At 40.7% G+C, this 27273-nt stretch overlaps 1 protein-coding gene across 3 annotated transcripts in view; it reads right to left on the bottom strand.

Moving 5' to 3' along the window:
• Nucleotides 1-27273, bottom strand: part of arhgap21b (Rho GTPase activating protein 21b) — a 47754-nt gene that overhangs the window by 18928 nt on the left and 1553 nt on the right. For 2 of the 3 annotated variants that reach the window (XM_049597811.1, XM_049597812.1), the window contains exons 3-8: nt 18139-18321; nt 17942-17963; nt 10255-10347; nt 9733-9811; nt 9593-9647; nt 1488-3066 (exon numbers count right to left, since the gene is read on the bottom strand). In XM_049597811.1, the coding sequence (XP_049453768.1) occupies nt 1488-3066; nt 9593-9647; nt 9733-9811; nt 10255-10347; nt 17942-17963; nt 18139-18321 (2011 nt within the window). Of the gene's footprint in view, nt 1-1487; nt 3067-4449; nt 5226-9592; nt 9648-9732; nt 9812-10254; nt 10348-17941; nt 17964-18138; nt 18322-27273 lie in introns of those variants that run through there. The other variant, XM_049597813.1, reaches the window with a different exon arrangement.

The following is a 27273-nucleotide window of genomic DNA, read 5'->3' as shown; positions in this document are numbered from 1 at the left end:
CGATTCAGCAGCACCACGAACTACAAAGTTAAATCAGTTGAATCTTCATGCAGGTATACACACCTCTGTTGTACTAGACTATGTTACTTCAAGATGGTGTTCCTAATAAACTGGCAACTGAGTGTGGATTATTAAAAGCCTACAATTAACTGAAGGGAACAGACTGAACAGATTTAAGTAACAACCACTTTTCAAGTAAAATTTATTTAGCTACACTGTTGGATTTATTTTGCACTGAACTTTTTTCAAAGGCCCAGATTTAACTTAGAAACTAACTCTTCTCCCATGGGTCAACCCAAAACCTCCCAAAACTGCTGCTGCCTTTGACCTAGTTCCTCCACACAGTATACCTGCAAAGTACAAACTGTTTCCTTTAAGTCCTTCCAAAACATAAGTAGATCAGTCATCAGAGACAATATACTAAAATTAAAACCACCGAGAGTATGCTGACTTGAGTCTTTCAATTTAAATGCAAATCTGTCTTAAGTTTCGTTTTACTCCGAGGTTCACTGAAGAACCAGCCTAATTATACAGAAGAATTGAAACAAATACAGTAATAATTAACTTCAAATGAACACTGGTAGACAGACAGATGGATAGACAGACACCCAGCCAAGCATAATACATACAATATATAAAGACACAGATGGACAGACACAAACAGAGAGACAAACTAATACATTTTCAGTCTGACAGAAGACTTTAAAAAGGTCCTCCATCTGCACACTCAGTCTTGTCTCCAGCAATGTAACTATAGCTACACTCTCATCAAGGCACACCAATAAACATGCAGAGAGTTTCCATCAATTATGTATTTTTTTCTCACTGCTGAACTGATTACAACTGATACCCACACTGAAAACTTTGGCTGTAAAATTCAGACTAGATTTAGAAATGTGTTTGGTGCTACTGCCAAACCCTGATACAAAGCAGCGAAAAAAACAAAACAGTCTGATAACCTCAATAAAAACACTTTTGTTGTCTGCTTTTCAAAGCGCTGATGATAACTATTTAATCATCAGGAAATGCATTATGGGACTACTGGACCGTAATGCAATCCATCCTGAAGAGAGACTCTCCAAGAAAACAATATATTGAGAGGAGAAATTCAATATATTCCAAAAGGCTTAAGTCATCCTTCACTCCGCCCCAGTTAAGCCGAATATCCCACAAAACCTCCCTGAATGCCACAAACCCTGATTAATAACATCATACCACGAAGATTAATTTATCTGTGAACATCTCCCCAGCGCTGTATATACACACACCAATAACACGCTGAATCAGATTAACAGTGAAACCATAGTGGTCCACAGGCTCCATGGTCAGTTTTCAATCCATTAATTTTCTATTAGTGTCTGTGGTGGAAGCCCTTTAACTAGCTACAGTAACAGCACTGCCAGCCTGCCTCATGTAACTTACTACTGCCTGCTGCCGTTGCCATGACAACACTGGGCGGCAAAGCTTACAACTGATTATTCTCTTACCAATGAATGGAATGGAATCCAGAGACTCATCCAGGTTGCTGGAGCAGGAGGTGTGACACTGTTCCCCAAGGCGACGGATGCGGATCTCTCGACGTGCATCGTTGGGAAGCCAGCATGCCGCCACATCTGCTGTGGAATCTGGTCCATCGTCGTTTACCGCCAGAATGTAGGAGTGCTGCCGCAGAGGGCTGGGGTTCTTTCCAGATGGGGGTTTCTCCCTAAGAATGACCCCAGTCTCTGTGGGGCTTCGCCCATTCACCTGACTCTGTGAGTCTGGCTGCGGTGGTTTAAGGATGCTAGGCCTCTGAGGCATCTGTTTTGGGGTGGAGCATGAAGAAGACCTTTGTCCTACCAATGCTGCATCTTTGCTTGGCTCAATAGTCTGCATGGTTTCAGCCCGGACCCTGGTCTGGCCTTGTTTGGTAGTGTGGGCTGCATGATTTCCTTTGACAGCAACTCTTTGGTCAACAAGAGAATGTTCAGCACTTGTGCTCTTTCCAAAATGTGAGTGTCTGTCTAAGAGCATGGGTGAGGAGCGGGTCTGAAGAGAATCTGGTGCTTTAGAGTAGAGAGAAGGGTTCGGTGCCCCTCTCATGCCACCACTGTATCCAGTGGAGGGCCTGTAGAGCATGGCATGTCTGGGGACAGACTGCCTGCTGGGCCTCGTACCTTGGTCTGCCCTTCCGTACCCTCCTCTCCTCTCAGTGGGCCGAGCCAGCTCTGTAGTGTCAACATAGTCCGTAGAGTGTGACCGGGCTTTGTGCATTAGGCCATCTTGGGACACACTTCTAGGAGGCCAGTTCCTGGTATGGCCCATTCTCTCTGCACTGGTCATGCGGTCCTGCGAAACACTGCGTGGGGCAATCTTAAAATGAGGTGGAGGTCCTTGGTATGACCGTTCATGTGAAGTACTCCTCCGCCGTACCCCCTTATGGCCCCAGTCTCCACGAGGAATGTGATGAGGAGCAACAAAGGTGGTCTGATTGGAACCTCGTAAATTGTCCAGCCTCTCCTGGATAGTCCGACTAGCATGGGAATGAATTCCTTTATTGTCGATGTACTCCCTGTACGTTTGGTAAGTACGCCAATCAATGTTTTGATTGTTGCCTGGGTAGTGAGGTGCCTGACCTCCGTATGGAGCCATTCCTGGACCGCTGGGATAGACATCAGCCTTTCGAGGGTGGGGATACTGGGCCAGGGACCCAGGCCTCCCCCTGACAAAGACAGGGTCCACGTAATCTATCCTATGTGCTGGACCCATGCGCCCCATTTGGGCTGCATCGGGAGGAACCACCACAGTCCTCACACTGTCGTTGCGCATGCACACTGCCATCTGGGTTTTTGGATATGATTGAGGAGGAGGAGGAGGAGATGGGGGCACTGTGATCTCCTTGCGGTACCCATGGTCAGGAGGTGCTGTTGGCCCTCGGCAGACCTGCGCTGCTGAGTCTGTCGCCTGGGCCATGCCCGTAGGCTTACAGTCTACTCTGGGGTAGCATACTGGGGGTGGCTCAGGAATGTGACAGGCATTTCCACTGTAGCTGCTGCGGCCACGGAGGTAGGCATCCTGGGAGTAGGCCTGGAGACAGAGCAACAAAGCAGTGTTACAATAGATACAGCTGCATTTCAAAGTGTGTGTAATATTCAACAGTGTGCTACGAGATGCTTACAGAGAAGTCAAGCGTGATATTACAAATGCTTCTGGATGCATGTGTGTGGGCAGTGCATGTTGCAGTATGAGTGAGCGGAGGCGTTAGCAGTTCAGGGGTGTCAGTGGTCTTCATCTGCTCCTTATTTAGAGTTCTCATGGTAATGTTCACTGCTCCGGATGATAGTACACCACATAAGCCAAACTAGAAAACGTTTTCCACTAACAGACAGATATGGTGCTTCAAACAAAATTTTTTAATGGTACAGCAGTCTCTCATTTATTCCTGCCTGTATTCTCAAGATAACGATTTCTTGCTGCCCAAGAACTGCAATTTTAAATATGAAGAAAAAAATGTTAATCTATGGAAGACATCAATATCTACTATAACTACGAACACCATCAAACAAATGTGAAATGGTGTTTATTTGCATTGAATCAATATTAAGCCTGCATTGTGTCATTTTTAGCAAAGATTGTGTAACAATCAATACATGTTAGATAAGGATTTAGGTAGCTAACACTCGACATATTCGAACAAACATGATAATATAAAAATCTACAGTAAAAAATGACACAGATGGTGACAGGCAACCAGTGTCTTCATTTTCCCACCTCAGACTGACGGACTATAACCTCAGACAGACAGGAGGTCACCAATCCCTCACAGGAAAGTGCTATATTTAGCCTGCCTGATTATCATCCACAGTTTGAAAACCTACACTATTTCACTGCAGATACTCATAAATTCATTTTCCATAAATACACAATTAAAGCTTTCAAAGGACTCGTTAGCCTCACTACCTGCTACTCGCAACATATCGCACACACAACAACCCAAAAGATGTGTAAAGGTATGAGGACTTTGATCCTGCTACCTGGTGACAAATTACAATCTTACATAAAGCTGTGTGTGTGCCACAACAATCAGTACAAGCCTCTGTTCCTCCCTCTGTAAGCATGAGTGTGCAAGAGAGTTCAGAGGTCACTGGCCTTTATCACACTAATGACATCTGGCATGGAGGATGAAGAAGGGGCGAGGCTTCGCTGAGATGCCAGCTGAATGCCACTCCAGTGCTCAATCTAACAGGTACTGCAGGCACAGTGCATCGGCCATTTCTACGGTCTACACATTTGAATCACCAACACACAGCTGACCGTTCAACAGTCAGCCACAGCAGCTGAACGGCAATAATGTAAGACCTGAAGACCACATCCTGTAATGACAACGCTGACATGCATGACATATGCAAAATGAGACAGCAAGCAAAACATGTCAACGTCAAGTGGGTGCCCAGTCTGCTGTTTGCTTACCAGATTAGTAGTTTCCAGAGAAAAAGGCTGCCGTTACAGCATGTGAAAACGAGAGTGTGAAGAAATCAAGGGAGGTAGGGTGGAAGAGAAAAAGATGCCAGCAGAGCAAAATGCACACATTATAAAAAACAGCCCCAGCAATGACTGGGCTTGACATGCTAAAAATATACTAGAGCTGCAGCAGCAGTACAGAGGGATGAAGAAGCAGAGATGGAGCAGGGGTTGCCACGTTACGACCTGCCTGTGTCAGTCTGTCCTGGGTAAGGTGGCAGGAGCAGAAGCTCGCCTCTCATGCTGCTGTTAAGTCTCCATGGTTCTATCCATCTTCAGCCAGAATATTACGCTAACTGAACAAGGTGCCTCCAGTCTATGTCTCTCTCTCTACCACCCTCCCTCTGCTATTGCTCACATGACAGAAGCAGCAGCTGCTGATTATACATTCAGCTGTGATGGTACAGCTCCCCCCCTCCCACTCCTTCCTCCTCTCTCCCTTTCCCTTAGCATCAACCTGTTCTAAACACAGGGCAGTCAGCTGATATTATCTCCTGGTTTCAGCTCATCATTCATGCTGTTCCCTCTGTGTTTTTCCCTGCTCAGTATTTCCTCTGCTTCCCTGGCGTTCAGTTCCCTCCCTTTTCTGCACCCTGAATGTACACTCTCTCTGTCTTTTTGCTAAGCAACTGCTGCCTGTCTCCAAGCAGTAAGTGTGTGCTGCCTCCTACAGTGTAATGTCATCCTGCTAGCATCTCCGATAATCCTCTTGTTCTTATGGACAGCCCTCATCAGTTTGCCTGCCTACATTAATAGATATTTTTTTTTGTGTGTGGCTGCCGGCCATTTATGATGCAATACTGTGGCCAGTGTTTTCACAACACACGTGTAAGATACAGTCGTCTGTGTAATGGTTACAGAGGAAAAGATGGCAAGAGAGAGGGAGGACCTAACAGGGAAGAGGGGTGGAGTAATAGTCAATTGGATATCAGAGAGGGAAAACATATAACTAATAATAGATGTAAGAGGAGGGTTAAGTGGATCTGAGCAGTATTTTTTTCTGTGACACACACAGTTTAATGTTTAATCTTTATTGACTTATGATGGAGTGTTAAATCTAAATAATATATCGCACTGACATCACGTTCTAAATGTTTCAGATACATTTTTGGGAGGGTGTGGTGCTTAAAGAGAGAGATGACTGGTTGTTACAACAAAACATATTGACATTGCAATACTGGATGCTTTTCTCCTAAATGATTAATTGATCTTTATCTATCAAGTTAATTATGAGGATTCATTCTGGACATGGAGGATGCACAAGGGAAAATTTCAGCTAACAACCATGCTCTTTCATTATATAATTCATACAGGCTGTCAGATAACAATAGGCCCTTGGGAGAAGATTCCAGCGCATCCTGACAAAGCACTTAATGTTATTTGCTATAGATATGGAGCAGATGAGTGCACCTTCGCTTCGCCCTGAATGTGCAGAATGCATAGCTGCTGCTGCCAACAGCTGCCTGCAGCATGCATAAAAGGTTAATGATGAGATCTTAAGTGTACACAGGTATGAGGGCTTATCTCTGCACTAGAAATATTTGTGGGTCATGCAAACCGCATTTGAAATTGAAACTGTCTTGGCAAAGCTTGGTTAGGACAAAAAAAGACAAAGACATTATGGGAAGCCTATTTGGATTTAAGACATCAAAAACCGTGCCGATGGCTCCGCTGCACTAACAAATTTGACTAAAAAATATATGCGTGAGAACCATACGAGAATCTCTGCCCTGAAATTGAACATTGCTGCAATTATGCAGCTAAGTTACCACCACCCAATAATGTAAGCTAGCTTTAGTTAAAAAAATATTCAATTAATAATTTCCTGTACTGAAGACTCAACTTCAGTTCACATCTTCATATCCCCAAGGATCTCAGTCTTTGGTATTTAGACACATTTGACAATAAGCTTCCAGCTAAAATGTTTTATTCTTTGTTATGAAACATTTGTTTTTTCTGATGAATAATCTGTAGCCTTCAGTTTAATAATCAAACATTTAGTGTTTTATGTGCACATCTTCAGTGGGGATGTGCCATATCATATTGTTAACAATAATACTGGTACAATTTTTAATATGATTTAAAAAAAAAACCACACACATCATATCTTTATATTTGTGGACATAAATCTGTCTTCTTATTACCTTAATGCTATATCGTAAGCAACTGGACTTGCTATTTTTTCCAAGAGGCATCTTCAGTTCTATTCATTTCTATAACTGAAGAAGCGTCTTGGATGAGAGTTGAGACATCTTCAAGAAACTTGATCAAGTCCAGTTGCTTACCATATATCACTTAAAGGGGAACTAATGTTTTTTTCAACCTGGGCCCTATTTTCTGATCTACTTTTGTCTAAACGAGTGATAGGATGTTCAGTATTTGACATTTCTCCAGTACGAAGCTAGGGCTGACCTGCCTGCAGCCCATGAGTGTGTGCTATATCAAATAATAGGACACTCAGACAGCGTCAAACAACGTCAAAATACGTCCACTAAAAGTGCATTTTTTTCACACAGATAGGCTTGGATTGTTAGTATAATTATCTGACAACATAACGGAAAGGAGAAATGAACGTCTGTGTTTACCTTTAGCTGGATTCAGACATGTTCCTCTGCCTGTTGCAATTTTAGTATATATGCTACCGAAGTAACACTGCTCCCTCTCTCTCCTCATCCGCGCTTCAGTTTCAATGAGCTCTGCATCTTTGTACGTCCGTGTTCAAATAAATATGGTCCATCCAGATCCAGTTGGTCAAAATTGGGTAAAAATTCGGACATGTTTGTTGTGGCAAGTCAAAACACTCACTCAGAGAGTGAAAGTTTGGCTCTGAAATCTCATGTCTCGCAAGATTTGAGTTGTTGCAGGAAGTTACCGCAGGAAGGACCTTACAAACGCAAGGAGCTACTCTGTTTGGAGTAGTAATGGCTGAATTTTTACCCGATTTTGACCAACTGGATCTGGATGAGCCATTTGAATTTGATGACCGCCCGTATTTATTTGAACACGGATGTACACGGATGTACACGGACATACACGGACGTACATGGACGTACACGGACGCAAAGCTCACTGAAACTGAAGAGCAGATGAGGAGAGAGAGGGAGCAATGTTACTTTGGTAGCACATATACTAAAATTGCAACAGGCAGAGGAACATGTCCGAATCCAGCTAAAGGTAAACACAGACGTTCATTTCTCCTTTCCGTTATGTTGTCAGATAATCATACTAACAATCCAAGCCTATCTGTGTGAAAAAAATGCACTTTTAGTGGACATATTTTGATGTTGTTTGACGCTGTCTGAGTGCCCTGTCTCAGCCCTGGCTTCGTACTGGGGAAATGTCAAATATTGAACATCCTATCACTCATTTAGACAAAAGTAAATCGGAAAATAGGGCCCAGGTTGAAAAAAACATTAGTTCCCCTTTAAGATTACTCGGACCTGGATGACTGAGAATCTTCACCAAATGTCTTACTGTTACGCACAGCAACAACAAGCATGGCTGAAAGCAAAATTTCTACCAGCTCTATGGTGGAGGAGTTAAGTTCCAAAAAGGGGAGCGCCTTCTGTAGTGTGCAACCAGTGGCACCGTTAGGTTGGGCTTCCCTAATGTTTTAAGAACAGCCCTGGACTTTTTATACCATTTTAGCGACTTGCTGCTTGGAGCGAACTCAGTTAGTGGCTCCTCTGGCAGCAGCACAGCAGGTCTCCCGTTTGTCTTCGTTGTGTGCACGCGGGAGAACAGTACGATTATGGGGATCGGCATCACCAGATCATTTTGTCATAAGACTTTGTGAAGCTCGACAAAAAACTTAATGTATGTGAAAGTGTGACACCGATGTAGTAGCTAAATCGCCTGCATTTGGCAACTGCTTAGATGTATAATTTGTGATTTATTTTGTTTGTTGTACTATTCATATTTCATTCATAGAATCTGAACCTCACTCTGAGTTACTATTTTTTAAAAACTAAAGAGCAGACAGATAATTTTTGTTTAGCTTTTACTGAATATTTGAAGGCAAACTATTAAGCTTATGCTGACATATAAAATTACAACATGTAATTTGCTGCAATAGTATGTTCTTGAAATGAATATTCTTTTAGCATTTTTTTCATGTCACCAAGAATATCATACTCTGAAAGACTGTCATATTATTTTAGGGCCATATCACCTCACCCATTTTCGGTTACTTTTAAACTTCATGGAAGTTTAGTGTCATTGCCACTTCTCTAAAACTATCTATTCTGATGTCTGACAAACAGCAGCTGCATTAGCCAATGTGAAAGCTGTCATAGAGATCTCAGTCATAATGGAAAGACCATGTCACTACACAGTCACGTAATGATTACACAAACATTAGTTACAAGATGAAAATAAATCTGTGTTTCACTTCATTTCCTGGTTGGTTTTCTGTTTCATTAGAATTCATTTACTTATGTTGCTTCTTTTGATAGTACTTCATCTGCAACAGTTAACAAACCACTAAGATTGCCATACGTAGTTCAACGTGTGCGGCAGTGATCCATATTGTCTAAGTATGTTGAGGACCTGAGCAGCCAGAGCAATGAGTATAAAAACTTTTCTACAACTCAGCTGTTTAATGTAGGTCTGTAGTGTGTGGAACAGATTGAAGACAATTTGTTTTAGCTCAATAAACTTTTACCTTTGTGCATTTAACAAGCCAAAATATATCATCTATACGGATGTAGCTGTCTATATAACTCCATGACAATATGTCTGCATATGTGTTTTAGATAATGCTTGCTCTACCAATTCAATTAGGCCATTTCGACAGTAGTGTTAGCAGCGGTTTGAGGACAGGAAGGCCGCTCTGGCCTGATTAGGAGGCCTAGATAGAAAACTCTGATGGGATATGTGGGCTCCCTGCATCTCATGACTACTGTCCCAACATGAACTTTCTAAACTAGAGCAGCTCTGTGAGATCAGGTATAATGGAAAATATTGTGGTACTTTATAAACAGTTAGCAATTTCTGTTTTAAAAACTGAATTTACTTTCAAAACTGTTTTTGTTTTAATAGAGTGGTATATATGACATGAAACCCATTTGGAAAATAGGATTGAGAAACTTACCAGTTGCAGTATATCCTCATCTTTTGGCATCACACAAAGTTCAAGGAAGTCACCACTGTTGGTGGACAAGAAGAGATTTAATAAAGGGAAAATACACAGACTGACCACAATCATCCGAACGAATTTATACTGAACCTCACCTGTCTTGGATCAAGGATATAACCTCACAATAGGCTTTCCCGATGATGCTTGCTCCATTCACCTTTACCAGTCGATCACCTAATAAGGGTAAGAAAACAGCAGTAATGACATCAGTAATGGAGAGGGGGTAGTAAAACACTGTAAGCTGTTTGTCTTGTGATATTGAAGTGTACAGTAACTATGCTGAAGGTTCCCAGTATCGACTAGAACATAAACTCACTGGGATGTCTACCTAATAAAGAAGCATTTCCGAAAACTACAGGGCCTGGCTAGTGTTTTGCTTCACAGCATGAGTACTGTCAGGCCACTACTGAAAACTGCACTGTTTGCGTTTTTTTCCATTCTGCTTGCAACACTCTACAACGTCAGTGCAATAGCTTAGAGGAAGTTTTCTGTATGACATCAGTTACAGGTCTACGCCTGGGTTCTTGTAATGGCATGACTTCTGAGAACTTAACGTCCCAATCAATCTCAAATATGCTTTTATGAAGGAAACAGACTGTTTTATGATTGGTTATTACCTGTGCAAAGCCCAGCTCCGTGAGCAGGGCCACCTTCCTTGACTTGCTTCACGAAAATAGTGTCCATGGGTTCCAGCCTATTCCGTTGCCTCCCTGATGAAAAGAAACAGGTCAGTAACCATTATACAAGTATAAAATACAAAACATTAAAGCATCTAAATTGTAAAGTAAACAAAAAATAAAGAGCAGCACAAATAAACACTGTAGACATGTCTACACTTTTGGGGTTTTACACTACAAAGGAAGAAAGGGAATTAAAACTCTTATCGTTAAAGAAGCAATATACTGAAGGCTGAACCTTAATTGTGGAAAAACAACAACTACAAAGCCTACCAATGAGTGCCTGACTGAGCAGTAAATTGTTCATGACATTTAGGTGAGAAGAGAGAATGGTTGTGTACGAGAATGAGAGAGAAACTGGGAGGTTTGTCACGAGATCTGGAGACATGTGAATCACCATTATGACAGCAGAACAGACTGTGTTGTAGCCAATGCTTGCCCGTATTACAACAGTTCTGAAAAGGCGTGATCATTAATTGCTTCAGAGAAGAACAAAAAAAATCTCAATGGGGGGGAAATGGCGTGGTTTTAGGGAGGTGGATAAAAGCAGCTAAAGAGAGGAAACCTGTTTGCTCATGCTGCTCCTGTCTCCTAGCAGCTGCATGGCTGCAGAAAAAAAACGAAGGAAAGAAAAGAAAGAAAGAAAGAGGGGGTGAGAGACTGAGAGAAGGTAGAGTGATAGTGTGCTCAGCTGCACAACTCCCACTCTTTCCTTATAAACTGAGAAATAGCTCCGAGCACAGCCAAAGAGTGGCTAAAATCTTTCACCAGTAGTTAACATTCTGTTAGTGAGTCAGCCCACGATGGCTTACAAACTACAGGGGATGAGAAGGCCAGCAGGAAAACAGGCGTGATAGTTCAGAAAAATGTACCAAAAGTTCTGACTTGATCAATGAATCAATGCATAAACATCCTCAGTGTCAGCCAGCATATTCATTTGTGAGACACACACACTTCTGGCCCTGTGACAGACACAATATGAGCAGATACTATTTAATGTTTTGTGTTTAAGCCATTGGAAAGGGGGACACGGGCAATCAGGTGGTTTCATATTCCTCATATGTTAATTAATCAGTTTGTAATCAGCAGTAATCTATAAGCCTTTGAAAACCTCACACAGACACACTTGTGCCTCCATTTTTCTCTCTTTCACACACGAGATTACTCATGCAGAATCACATCCTGGGGACTCACATTATGTAATACTGCAACAGGAGTCCCATACAACTACAGCTGCAAGACATGCTCCCTCTGGTGGCATACCAGGGAACTGCATCACTACCTCCACAATGGAGCTGTTCATACATACACACACGAGCCACCGTAAATATTTAAATGTACAGTGGAAGCAGCTCCATGTTTTTGCCTTTGCCACCTTCAAGAACATGACATAATATATAGAGACAGAAAATATATGGACTAATATTCAACTTATCAAATAGTAACTGTACAATGTGTGCACAATGGGGCTTTCTTTTTACAGTACTCACAATCCATTCAACTAGTTTTATCTTAGCACTTCAACACTGAGCAATAAAAACATCTAATTCTTTACACCCTGCAGCACCACCCTGCCATATGTGCCATACATGAGCTCATCACCTAATTAGTGCTGCTACCAACTAAGGGAAATGCGTTTTGTTTGCCATATCACTCAGAGTTCCACAGAATCAATCTCGATTTTATCTGTTGACAATAAATGTTGGGTGTTCCTCTGAAACCAGAGTAAGCTTTGCCCAAGCAAATGAAAACATTGCCAGGTTTCATTTGCACTATTTTAATCAGTTGGCGGATTGCCTAAAAAGCTATCTAAGACTATTTAAGAAAAAAAATGCACAATGATTTGTGAGTAAAAATTAAATTTAAATAAGCAAACACTCAAGAAACCCTTCATGAAACTAGCTCGCCATTTCAAAATGAACACTAACAACACTGAGCACTTCCATTAGGTTAAAGACAGACTTTCTTAATGTGAGAGAGTGAGGAGTTGACAAGAGAACATTCAATCAGAGGTGAACCCAAACTTGACCCCAGAGCTGTAACAGAAGAGCTTTGTCTTTAGAAGCAGGAGACTCTAATACAATAAGGGAATTGATGGTGATGCTGCGCTCTGGGGGGACGACAGCAGTACACTCATAACTCTGATGCAATGTTTTTATTCATAAATCAATGTTTTGGCACATACTGCCTTCTTCTGAATAAAACCACAGTTCATTTAAATGGCCAGTTGTGTCAAAGGATGAGCAACACAATGACATCATTAATCTTTGCAGCAAAGCAAAGGTCAAAGCAAGAGGCCTAAATTTTGTCCCCATGGCTTGGACTGTAGATTGTAAATTGTTTGGTGGATACGTGAAATTTTCCCCAAACTAAGGTCTGATATCAAACATAATTAGAGTGTTTTGCCCATTAACAACCCCCAAAAGAAGTAAGTCTGAACATACACAAGACAAGATATAGGCATGACTGGATTTTGAGGACTGTGTTGTTGATGTCTTGACGAACTGTTAATCAATATTGGGCCACATTTCAAGACTGCTTTTGACTTTTTGGCTGACAAACACCTACTATTTCTTGTTTTCAACACCCTACTATGAATTTATATCAACACCAAAGTGCCACCTGGATGCGTCTAGGTGTTGCTGTTGACTCTTTAACCTCTTCAGCCATCACACCATAAGATTTAGATAATATAAATATTGTCGTGCTTTTGGCTTCCAAAGTAAGCTAGGCTACTCCATCTGGATGTGCGTAGGTGTAAATCACTGGTAACACTTTACTTGAAGGTATCTACATAAGAGTGACATGACACTGTCACAACTATGACATGACACTGTCATGAACTTGTCATTAACATTATCTACATGTCATAAACATTTATGACTGCTGTCACTAAGTGTCATTCGGTTTTTGTAATGACAAGTTGACACTGTTTGGGTTGTGTTGATTATGACAACTTGACATTAACCAGGATGACATTACCAGAAGATGTCTTTGTCATGACAACTTGACATTAACAAGAAATGCACCTCTTTTTGTGTTAATGACAAGTTGACATAATGATTGCTACAAAGACATCTTCTGGTAATGTCATCCTGGTTAATGTCAAGTTGTCATTATAAGGACATCCCAAACAAATTTAATGTCAACTTGTCATGACAAAGACAACTTCTGGTAATGTCACTTTGATCAATGTCAAGTTGTCATAATGCAGACAACCCAAACAATGTCAACTTGTCATTACAAAAACTGAATGACACTTAATGACAGCAGTCATAAACATTTATGACATGTACATAATGTTTATGACAACTTCATGACAGTGTCATGTCACCCTTATGTAGATACCAAATCACTTCACATGACAAGGACTCTTCCGTTTCTGCACAGCCATTTATATCAGTGAAGGCAACTCTGCTGGGTTACGGTTTCTAGCTCGGGCACAGAACAGCAAGCTAGCGCTGTCCATGAAAAAGCCGTGAGCACCGTTCAACCTTTACTAACTGACTCCTGTCTTCATATGTAATCTTGTCATGTCAGCTAATCAATCAAAATGTTCCATCTAGCAACAAGGAAAACATCTGTAAGGGAAGAGAGGGGGCACAAATATAACTATTGTGAAGTGTCAAACACTTGAGGTACCCCTTGAACTGGTAAGTAACCCATACAGACATGGACCTAAACCCTAGATCTTTTAAGTGTTTCAACTGCAGACAGTCCTCTTAAATGTAGGCAGGGTTGTTAATAGCCGCGTTACTGCCTCTACATGGTTAATACATAGGAATGTCTGCAACTCATTGATCGTGCATGGAACCGGGTTGCACGCCCACATTTTCAGAACAAACAAAGAACAGACTGGAGTGTTTACAGTCTCCGTCACAATCGATGGGATATTTAAAAATAGCGGGTTGCTGCACTGAATCCTTGTAGAGCAAGAGTGACAACTCTCTCTCAGTATCCTGCAGCGCTTCTAGCTTCACCTTTTGCTATAGGATCAGTGTGCTAGGTACCTCAGCAGAGGGATGACAAAGAAACAGGACGGAATAGGACAATGCTATAGATACCATCCACAACCTCTGACAATACAAACACAAAAATAACCGTTCTAATGTGTAACAAACTGAACTGAACCAGACTGCTTGGTGAAAATGAGGCTTTTGTTACCCTTGATATACTAGTCATTACATGTCCCACATGATAGTGATTTTGACTTCAATAGAGCCCTCTCTGAAAACCCGGCCCTCTAATTCTACAGTCCAGATATGTCTTTTTCTTAAGCTAAATACACTCAAAAATGATCTTTATTTGCAAAAAAAAGAGTGTGCATTAATGGATTTAAATATGGCTTTTTTATATGGCTGCCTCTATGCATGCTACTTTAAATTCTAAAAGTTGTCAATCTTGTAAATAAAGAATTTCCAGGAGGTATATTAATGGTTCCTTTGTGCTTTTCCATAGTAAGAAGGATCTGGATGTCAACTTAAGTTCGGTGGAGGAACTTCCAGTGCTTTGGAGAAAAATCCATGTTGCCCCATAGATGAAATCTATCATACAGACAAAGTGATTTTTATTCTTAAATGGGCATTAAGTGCCAAAAAAAGGAACAATTTAGGAACAAAAAGACAGCATCAGAGGTTTGAGCATGCTGCTCTCTCCTCCCTCCTTTTGATTTCTGCCTATTGCCATTTCTTTGATGTGGTACTGTGACCAGGATAGCCCAGTCTGGAATAGAAACCATCACAGGTCGTCTTTTTTTTCTTTCTTCAATATTGGCTTGCTGCCTATGAGCCCCTGTGTCCACCATTATGCAACTGCCAAGGTTCTTTAATATTCTCTGGCTTACTCCGTCAGAAGCAACAAGGCTCCAGACTAAAGGGTCCTCTACAGTGTTTTAGTTTTTGAGTGAAATAAAAATCATGGCTGCTTTAATGTGAGCTCCTGTGCTGTTACATGAAGTTTAAATTTGGACAACAGGCAGGCTCTGTGTGTGCCTTCCAGTATCTCCCTGTTGTTGCAGAAATCACAAAGTGGGTCACAGAAACAGTTCAGATTTGGAACTGAGACACCACAATACCATTGTATCATGTGGTTACGGGCAGCTGCTGTAGAAAACATAATTGGACTGCTATTTAGAGCAGCCTCTATCAAGATTAAAAGCCATGTCGTGGTTTTTAGAAAGCATGTCTGTGCCTCGCTGGATATTTGTGTGCACTTTCATTATGTACATACATTATATACAGCCCATTCAAGATTTTAATTGGATGAAAGCAGCAATTGTAATTGCTACAGGGCTGTAAACAGATTCACGCACAAGTATGTGCAGATGATCATGTGACTATGTGCCCTCTGCTCTCCAGTGAGTGGCGTCTCCATGTCATACTACACAACAGCCCACATGATCCGTTGCACCATACAGTCAATCAATCCACATCTACAGCTAGATGATTCAGTGTTAAAACATCAATATCTTGATAAGACACAATAAATCTTTTGGTTACTGTAATATTGCTTAGTGACTTTATAGTGTAAAAAGGCTCCTTTACAGTCATGTGACATAAATATCTGAGCTCGACTGACTGCTGTGCTGTGTGTGAGCAATCAATTATGAATGCCTCTACCTGTTAGGTCACCGTATCACATTACAAATGTTTTTCCTTCATCAATTTTTGTGAAAATGTCTCTTTAAAACCATCAATAATCCTACAATCAAATGATGTCGACAGATAAAGTGGTATTAAATAAGAAATGTTGTGAAATGTAATTGTAACACAACCATACATGACGAGCTCTGAGAAAAATTAAAACAGATTTATGGGGATTCCCCATGCGCTATGAAAACAAAGAGATTACTTGTGCATGCAGTACTTCACTTCGTCAACGAGCTCAGGGTGAATTACAGTGGTGCTTTCCTGTTCAGTTTTTCTACACACCTAATGGAATTACTGATGTCCACATGGACGAATTCCATGACAGCAACCCCCCCACGGTCAACAACTGGCAACAGACCCAATGCAGAGCAAAGCCCACAAACAAGCTCCTGGGATATCACAGTGATCACACTAGGACGGGACAGGCACACTTAACTCAATGAAAGAGAATTCCTATCAGGAAAATCTAAATGAAATATATTCTAGTAAGACAAGACAGATTGAGTACAATAAATCTTTCTCCTCTTTCATTAAGGATCTCACGCAAGATTTCAAAGCTTATAGTTGTCTTCTTGGCAACTATAGTTAGAGGCAGAAATTCAGACTTTAAAATGACATAAAGAGTTTTGCTTGCTAAAATTAGAGTCAAACTGTGATGTTTTGGCATAAGATGCGACACTGGTCAAAATTAAACATCACAGACATATTAATCAAAACATATCACTATAATATTTCCTCTGGATGTAAATTCAGGGTGTCTACAGGTGTTGGAAACTTACATTTAAGGATTTTTAAGACCTTTTCCAGACGTATTTTTGAAAAAACGTTGCATTGCAGGTAAGTACAGGAAAGGAAAGTACTGTATATGTGTTCCTGTGCAGAGGTTGGTTTTATGTAGACATATGATTATTAGAGTGAGTTAGATTAATCTATATTTTGCCACCAGGTAAGTGCAAGTATAAAGTAAAAAGACAGTATTAGGTTAAAGATCTGACACATCGGGAATGTGGACTTTTACGCAGAAGAGCATGACTTATTTTAACCAAAAGAAATAAAAAGATGAATAAGTGAAATTAGATAAAATGTTTGTTGTTATTAAGACCTCACAAATTAAAATTTAAAACTATGTAATGACGTTTAAGGCTTAATATTGAATTAAAGGGTCTTTTAAAGGAATTTTTAGGGTCCTGTAGACACCCTGAAATTAAGACCAAACTGATTAACTTTAGCAAATGCAAAAGAGTCATTATTTCTATCTTCAAGGATATGTGTTTGATTTCATAATGGCCATGTTTTTTTTTTTTTAAAAATACACAAACTTGTAAGTATTTTTAGGGCCTGTATGATATCTTTACAAAAATTACAGAACATGGCTGCTGGTTACCACCTTTGCTTGTGTTTTTGTGAAAATAAGGCGAATGAGTAATAACAAAAACATCTGTTTAAAAAAATGTAAGGGTGATACTGGGCAAGCCAAAATGGTGAGTGGAAACTACAGATTTGGTAAAAATTGTCATAAGCAGCATTTTAAATATGTAACTTTGTATTTTAACAAATCAAAATCAATTTAGGCCAAGGGTTTTATGTGAGGCTTGTCCCTTATGAGGAGAGAGAACAGAATAGTATGAGAATAACAAGGGGAAAAAAGGATCAAACACAGACACACACCCAGTAAAACTGAGGCCATCTCTTTCTGACAGCCTTTTTATGACGAGGGAGAAAAGCAGCAAGAACAACAAAGTGAAAACAATATGAAGAGGTGGGTCAGTGCAGGACAGAAACAGGTGGTGCTGACCAAACCTTTCATGCCTCCACAAAGGTCAGTGACACACAGGAGCTACATTGTTCTCATCGCATAAGGAAGCAAAAAGAGCCAAAGAGTGGATGGATTAAGAGTCATTAGAAGTCAGAAGCACTGCTCTGACTCAGCAGTGCTGTAGGGCAGGCATGAGGAGGGACAGCTGAGTTTTTCTGCTTACCTCTGCGGCCGTGATCTTCCTCCTGTAAAAACACAGAAAATGCTCAAGTGACTTTGTTGTTCACGGTCACAGAATTCAGCTATCAGGCTTTGTGTTGACTCAGGGTAATCTTACGCAATAAGCAAACAACACTCTGGTGTATGAAACTCATGATAGCTTCTGACAAGTTTGACAGCAAAGACAATTCGGAAATTTACCGGGAAGCAGTGCATGGTCGACTCTGGTGGGTACACGATGAAGTGACGCAGGGTGAAGCCGAAGCCTTGGGATGTGCGCCGCAAACGCACAGCTTTAGGTCTCGGCCATGAGAACGGCTCCTCTTCTGTTGCGTATTGCACTCCAGGAGAATCAGCCAAGCCTCTCCAATCTGGAGATTCATTCTACATGGAGAGACAGATAGAGGAAGGAATTTAAATTGAGTGGTGCTACTTTCACTTTCACACTTATCAGAGGATCAATGAAATTTCTGCTAAAACATGTCGCTATGTAATCTTGAAATTGAAAGTGTAAATGCTGGAATACCCCCGTGCTAAAATCCAAAAACAATGTTACTAAAAGTACATCGCAACTTAAGTCATGCCAGTCATTCATAAAAAGCTGGACATGGTTTATGGGAATGGGCTTTCTAAAAACAGCAGTAGCCGTCCAGTGTTTACAGTAAAGTCATGCTATCCTATCACAGCAGGAGAGTAGAGCATGTCAGGCTTCAGGCCTTTGGACACCCACCCCTGTGTTTACTGGCTATTTATAGCCTGACACCTTTGTGGAGTCATGTGAGCAGCAACCCCCCCCCCCCCCCCTTTACTCAGGTCTCCCCATATCATATTCTCTGTTCCAATATAACTTTCAGGAACGCCTCGGTTCAGTCTTGTATTCCAAACTGAAAAAGTATTTTTCCTCATCATGTCTCAAACAAACCCTCCCCCTCCCCCCTGAAGCGTAGACTTTCCCCCACAATGTGAGGAATTTGATGAGCTTGCATTCACGCTATCTCTGCCTGGGCAGATATGTTGAGTCAAATGTCAGAAGATCAGAGTGAATTACCTGCACGTTAACATAACCAGTGCTAAACTATGATAAAGAATGTGCAAGAGGTGTGTCTACTTGTGATTAATGCTTTTGCAAAACTAAACAGAAATTCTGCTTATCTGACCTGCACAGCATGTTTTGATTAAAGGAGAAATAAATAAATCCGAGCAGCTCTCCCACTTGATCCAGCTGTTGCAGGGAGCAGCGAATGAGCCAAACCACATTTAAAAAAAATAAACATGAGCAACAGTTTGTTCACGCTAACTTAAAACCAAAATCACCCCATCCCACCGCTTTGAGTGTTTCACAGCATGAACAATCAGCCTCACACTCAATGGTTCATTAGAAATAAATTGTGTGCCTGGAGGGGTGTACCATGTTAAAGCATGTTTCACTGTCTCCTCTGCAGTATGTTTTACTGCTTCTCAGCGACCAAGTTTTATCTGCTTTTCAGCCATATATTTCTGAAAGAGGCAGTTATATAAACTACTTGGAACAAAATGTATTTTAAGTGGCACCCAGAGCTGTTGAACACATTAAGGAGTTCAAACGTGCATGCTGTAGATAGTAAGTACTCATAGTACTACTGTGGCTGGCTGGGAAACAGAGCCGCAGGTGCAGCTGACACCCATGTATTTTGATGAAACTAGCAAAACAGGTTTTACTCTGCATTACCAAGCTTTGGCTGCTCTGTGATACCAACACTTCCATGTTGTAGTCTGTGTCTGCATGAGTCCTGGGTGCCAGTAGAAAACATTCAAATCCATACCCACAGAAGGACTAGTGGTGATATGACAATAGATCAACTGGATGTTTGAAATGCCTGCGTTGCTCCCTTCATGTCTCAGGGCAGGCCAATCCCAGTCAACTGGATCTGATTTAGCAGCCAGAGCACGGGGCGATTTCCAACCCTCTGATCTTTAGATGTGGATGACAGAGGGGGGTGTGGGCCTCCTGACAGACACATGCCAGGCATTGCTATCATCGCCACTTGCATAGTTAATACTGTTGTGACATTCCAGGTTAATAAATTCCAGACCCACATTTCCCTCATGGTTTCCCTTTCCTCTTCCCTCTTATCTAATAAAAAAAAGCTATTATTAAGGACGGAGAACGAAGCAAGACTACGGTGCAAACCTGACAGACCAGATTAATAATGCCTTCAAATAACTGTGACAAGAGGTCAAAAGGGAATCAACATAAAGGAGGAAATTATGAGATTACTTGTCAGAAAAGGGGCAACAAAGAAAAAGAGCACATGAAAGGGAACACCCACATCAAAACATGCACTTATTCTCTCATACCCACAAATGAATGCCTCTCTCACCCATTTCTGAATCACCAGAGTGCTAGACTGATATTTGCACTGGGTGAGGCAGCTGGGAGAGAGTTTTTAGTCTGCATTTGTTCCTTTGTTGCATATCACTTGGATTCAAGCAGTGACCAGGCCCGTGTCTCAGAGTAGGAACACTGATTTCAACCACTAGAAACAGCAAAACCTAATTTATTGTGGCTTCTTCCTCTGTGCCATAGATTTCTATCGTGGTCCCAAAAACTATCAAACACACAATAATGAGCCACACTGATTGACTTGTTCCTTCATTATGATGTACATGGACAGTGCAGTTAATGAAGTCAATCCCTTTTCACCAGCCTGCTGCCATAAATATTCACCAGTGCACTGATTTAGTCTTGCTAGAGTGCCATTTGCTAAAAACCACAGCACCCAGGTGTTTTAGGGAATTACCGAGCCTTTTTTCAAAGTGAAAGTTCATGTGCCTCACCGATTTTTTAAGGATTCCCATCATGTCTCCGGATGAATGCCCTTGGCTGAAAGCCCCAGTCAAGCTGGGAAGTTGGAGAGACTGAGGCCACATCCACACGAATATAGTTTCATTTTAATACAGCGTTTTAAAACAGTAGTGATCACACCTGATGACGCTTATCACATGACCATTTACTGACACTTGGCATTGGGGCTGCCCCTTAAAAGTTGAAGACTCAAACTGTTAGTCGGCGAGCCCTCAGTTGACTGAGATTGCTTCAAGTCGAGCAGTAGTTCTTTCTTTTTTTGCTCGTCAGCATGCTGTGCAGTGTACTTCTGGGGATGTTTTGGTGACCAGATTTTGCTGCGGAGTAAGCGCTCTTGACTTTCACAGAACTCTTAGGTACAGACAGCTGCAGACATTTACAGCTCACAGATACTTAATATGACACAGTCTCTGGCTTGTGTTTTATGTCTAGTGTCTGCAAGAAATGTTGCACATTTCACATTACATGAATGCCGCTGTCACACTGAAACAAAACAAAACAAAACAAATCGTCAAATATTCGTATAATACTGCCAAATCTGATTTGATTGACATCATTTTGAGTCAGATACAACCCTACTGGGTATGCGTGTACCAATGTAAACAGGAAGCAGATTGTCTACTCTGCAGTTGGTCGCTTAGTTACAGAAAATACTACAGAGATGGCAAAAAGTAAGACCAGAGATTTGTTCTTCTGGATCAACAAAGAGGTGGAACTGTTTCTGAAAGTAACATGAGTATAAGGCAGTCGGAAAAAGACACTGGGAGTCACTGAAAGCAAACATGGCGACATATCAGAGCAGTGCCTGGAGCATCATCCATCGCCGGAGGAAGCCATAGCAATGGGAAAGGAGCATCACAAAAGGTACCCAGTCCTAGCTATAATGTTTTGGCTTGACACATTATGACTGATAAGACCCTATCAGAGAGCGAATCTGTTTCCGCAAGTCCAGACTAAAATGCAATCCTGGAGGTCTTGAACTAAAACATGGTCAGCAGCATTTCAAAGTTCTCCCTTTTAGGGTTTTCAAAACACCAGAGTAGTGTGGACGCTCGGTGTAAACATATCAATAGTCATGCGTTTTAAAAATAAAATGTTTTAGTGTGGATGAAGCCTAACAGATCACTAGTGTTGATCTTTTCCTGGGACCTGTTGACCCTTATCCTGTAAACACGTCCCCTGAATAATGAATGAACACCTACTGGCACTAGTACAATACTTTCTAAGGCTGGTCTTTTTATAAGGTTTCATGCAAGGTTTGGTACAACTGCACTAAAAAACCTCCAGTGGAGGGCTACAGACAATTTCGTGAGACATTTTCTTACATCTGTTTTACCGTGCAACAATGAACTATGGCTACAAACCCTGACCCATTCTCATGTATTTAGATTGAAGCTTTTCAAAGAGCTCTGTCAAGCACAGCATCTCTTACATATTATTTGTATGCATAGGCATAAAACAACTGTGTAATGCTCTTCAAAATCTATTCTTGACAAATGGTAAACCGTTTGTACCAGTGCATTAAGTGGCATGTCAGAGTACAAGTGGCCATTTTGTGAGAGATTGTAAGGCAACTACATAAGTGGTTCCTCTACCGCAGAGATTAAAGGGCAGGCAAACCAATACCACCCACGAACATCAGAAATTTAGGATGAAGCTGTACGTGCACAGCTGTTTACACACCACAAATGTTAATATCTGGAGGCTAGGTACACACTGGAAAAAAACTGGAATTTCCACCTTGTTCATTTTAACAAATACTATGAAACCACACTGCATGGCCTGTGTGTTTAAAACCCTCTGCTGACATCACCAAATGACACATTACAAGCACCACATGACATCAGCTCTAAAAACATCAGACAAGTACACAGTCTTAAAATGTGAGGAAACCTAGTTCTCTGTGGGCTGCTAAATTCTACACCACATCCCGTCCAAACCAAGCACTTAACTGTGAAAAGCCTTAGATAATGATACAGAGGGCCACTGGTGAGACCTGGGCGTTCCAGCCATGTAGTGCAAGACAAGGTTAGGAGCATCATTACTCAGTCTGTGCAGACACATGGTGTGCGTTTCGTTCATGCTACACTTATAGTTGTAACATACAGATGGGACACAGGAAAGTCTCAGGGTTATGTTCATGGAGGATGGATTTTTAAATGCTGGCATCTATTCATTACATTTATTCTAGCACTATTGTCTAAAAAAGCAAAAAACTTACAGTGTTACAGTGGGGAGCATGACATTCCTTTTTTTTAAATTAATTGAGTTGGGCAATAAGCAATGTCATACTGAAACCGATATCTGCATTCATAATCTTTGTTTCATACATGTTAGTACAAGCTGTCGACCTCAATAACTGCAGTGAATTGACAAAATAATACAAAGACCTACCCAGTATGCTGTAATTAATTACCATTGTGGAGCTTATAATTCATCTTTACAATCAAATCATTGTCATAGAGCTGACTCAGATAAACTCTGATTAATCTGTATGACAATTTCTATGTTTGTGGTGCAGGAATGGGTCCTAAAACCCGCAAACAAGTTAGCATTTTTGTACTTCTGGTTCCCTCGTCTCAAAGTCAATAGGTTTTTTTTTTAACAGGTTTTTAGTAAGATGCCTGAAATAAGATCTGTGCTTAACAAACGCTTAAGAGATTCTCACGTTCTATGAGATAAAATACGTCAGTCAACATCCCACTCTTGAAATTTGAAGCTTTTCCGTGTCTAAAAAAAGGTGGTTACTAACAATTGGTTAAATGAGACTACAAAACGTCACACCGGAGACGGCCTTGTTGTGGTGGTGAGGCTGTAGTCATGTGACGGTAGTGTAATTTGTTTATAGCCTAACATTAGCTTTTTGCTTCATGAAGCATAAATGTGGTGTTCATTTGTGAAAATGAATGCTGAAAAATGCATGTATCATAAACTTTTGTTAGCCACAAAGCTTCTTTTCTACAATAATCCAAAATCCATGGAAAGATCCCTTGGCTTTTTGTCGAGGGAGCCAGGGCGATGTTAAATTCTGGGATAGACTACAGAAAACATTACCCATGCACCACTCAACTGAATTGGATACTAAGATGTGCCCCAAGCTGCCCATCTAAACAAAATCCGTCATAGGAAAATACTAACAGTAAAATTGTGGTTCAGCACGTAAACAGATAACCTCATTATCCTCAGGTGAATAAACACACAAAAAATGTATTTCCACTCTTCCTGGAATACCCAAGAAAAATCAACCCAGACGCAACCAAATAAAACATATGGATGCCACACTGCATCTGCTGGAAACAGTAACACTGAATGAATTATGGCTGTGCATCACCCTTGCATGAGTCCAAATGTAGAATAAAAATAAACAAACAGGCCAGCAAGCGTGTCTTTCCAGAGAGAAGGAGTGCTGTAGTGACAAGTAAACTGTCTACGGCGGAATTTAGCCGTGAGACTGGACTGCTTATACATCCCACTCTCATCTGTGGGAGGAAACTACTGATGCCTTTGGTTTCCTGGGGAGTTATTTCAAAAACACAGATGTTTAGGTCTCTCACAAAGTTTTGCTGAAGCTGTACATTGAACACTTACTGACTTGTGAATGTCACTTTTGCTTTTATGAAATATCAACATTCAAGATTTTGAACCAAAGACATTGGGACTATTGTTTGTGCCAACACATCTCTAACTTGTCACATTGCTTATACGAAATGAATTTAGCAGGACTGAGCAGTGACTCTGACAAAAGGAAAACAGCTCTCTAAAATATCCCCTCTATTTATGCATCTCCAATGATTCAGTGATAAGGTATGAGATGAGCAAGACACAGAAAACATCGCAGGCTTTTCTATCCAAGATGACATTGATGTTTTCACTACAAAGAAACTGTGGAAGCAGGAAAAATTGAATCGCACAGCCCATCTCCTACATTTTCCCCTGAGACATCACAGACACAACCATAAGACAACAGGAAGTAACAGACTTCTTCTATCCAATTGAAGGTCAATTTTCCCTTCCGATTGCCATCAGTTAGCCATACAATGCCTGCGCAGAGGGCTCTGTAAAAGGCAGCCAGCCTAAATGAGATAAACACTGAGCTTTAATGAGGCCAAGATTGTGGGGACAGGGAGGGGGGGTCTGTTTGTCAATAGCACCCCACAGAGCTAAATATGGATCATGCTTCATCATCTGAAGCAGTAATTCATTTCACTCCACGATCATTTCTGTCGTTCTACTGGAGCATAGCGTGCTGATGTGCAGGCAACAGATGAAAAAGCTATAAGCTATATGACTATAATTTTAGGTCAAATAGAAAAAGCCCTACCACAGACATATCACTCAACAGCAGACTGATCAGCACCCAATCGAAAATCTCAGTGCTGCAAACTCAATATCTGACCGGAGGAATCCAAGTAGCGGAGGGAGACATTAAGCCAACTTTGTCTGCTGCTTGGATTCAGCTGCAATGTTTGAATACCATGCACTCAGCTGATAAAGCGAACAAACGCTCCAGTGTAGAGGAGAAATCAAACCACCAGCAAAAGCCAAAGACAAAACACTTAACTAAATTATTTCTCTACCAAGTTGGCAAGTTGTTTTACTACAATATACACTAAAGTGTTGTTGTACAAGCATTAAAGTAGCAATTGAAAAACAAAGGGGATAAAGTGAAATGTTTTCTAATAAGAATAGATAAACTTTCTAAATATCATTTAATATTATTTTCTATGGATACAGCGCAGTAAAGTTCTTCTTTTAATAATACTTAAGAAAAAGGTTTACATCCACCATTTGCACATTCCTACACAACTGTACACTTTCAAAACCGTCACTTTTATAACTTTACATATTCTTAAATATAGACATATTTTTCATATTCTATTTCAAAATTTCTCAATTCTATTCTATATTATGTCTTTCTTTTTTTTTTAAATTATATTTTCGCACTGTGTTTATAGTTATGCACCAAATCACAACCAAGTCAAATTCCTTGTAACAAAGCTACTTGGCAGTAAAATACTTCTGATTCTGATGAGTCGCATTTTAACGATTCAACAGATCTTAGTTGAAGGCCTCCCTCTTTATTTGCATCTGAGACATTAACCCAACTTCTCCCTGCTGCTTGTTTAACAAGGCCATTCTTTCTCTGAATAAAAAACAAAGGCGCACCCATTTATTACCATCATCTTTTGACCGATTTTCCTCAACTGTTTTCAAAAGTGATTGAGAAAACATCCACTTCAGAAATTTATGAAGTCATTAATTCCACAGTGCCATTTCCAGAAAATCCAAGCACCAGAGACTCCAGGGGGTTTCCGGCTCAAAATTAGCACATGAATTGGTTTGTGTGGCAGCCTTATTAGAGGAACTGCTAAAAGGAGGATTTCCACTGGCTGAACTGTACTGAGGTTTATCCCTCGCACCATACTAACTACACTGTTAGAAAACACAATCCTAAAACATGTTCATGTATAATGCAAACACTTTTTTTCTAAAATGCAACAAGGAGTTGTCTGAAGTTATTTTAAGAGAATATGAGCACATTTTCTGCATCTAAACTGCTGTTAAATTCATTCATTTAACTCACTTAGAAGTTGAGAGGCTGTATCCAGATGGCCGTAATAGCAAAAGTAAGCACATTATCTGAGTTTGTTTTTTTAGCTGTGACAGTGAAAAAGACAGGGATCCAACACAAGCTGTCTCTGTAGAGTGACTTCTGAGTGAGCTTTGTGTTAAAATATCATTGTGCTTGTTTTATACCCATGAAAAGAAGTTTTTGTTCTTGCTTTAAGTTGTTAGACTCTGGGAAAAAAACTTTGGAATATAAATATATAAAAACAAACCTATTAAGACTGAGTCTATTACTTGCTCATTGATTTAATATCTCGTTGAGCACTAGAGTGTCATTTGCTCCCCTGTGCTCTTTCCAGTGTTCTAAAATCAAATTCGGTACATCAAGTCTGTTTGAAGTGACATAAGGAGATTTCAATCCCTCATTTACAGACTGTTCACATAGAAGGAGGGAGGCTTAAGTGAAGAGCTGAATATTCGATTAAAGGCAATCGAGGGAATCAAAGAAAACTACAGATTCTATAAATAGGTGCCCTTCCATTTCAAAGAGTGCAGAGTTGCTGCCCAGTTTACCATGAAGGTCTTCATTCGGGCGACAAGCTTTCAGAGGAGCAGATGGTGTCCTGTCTGGTATTACTGGGGTCACAGCTTAAAAATCTGAAAGACTGGTCTTGAATAAAGGACTTCAATGCCATTGTCTCCTCCCACTTCCACCAGTGATGAGTGATTTAAAAACTTCAAATTTAATTAAATGCTGTTCTGCAATGGAAACATGTTTTGATCTCCACGTCTACAATGATCAACCCCAGGAAGCACAGACAAACTTAAAATCTGACGATGATACTTATGAAAAAGAACCCAAATAATGAAGGACTGGTGTGATATAGAGTGTAAACAATTGAGCAGGAGTTGTTACAAGCACA

The sequence above is a fragment of the Epinephelus fuscoguttatus genome, linkage group LG15, assembly GCF_011397635.1.
Source record: "Epinephelus fuscoguttatus linkage group LG15, E.fuscoguttatus.final_Chr_v1".
Lineage (NCBI taxonomy): Eukaryota > Metazoa > Chordata > Actinopteri > Perciformes > Serranidae > Epinephelus > Epinephelus fuscoguttatus.
This window is presented reverse-complemented; position numbering and strand designations above follow the sequence as displayed.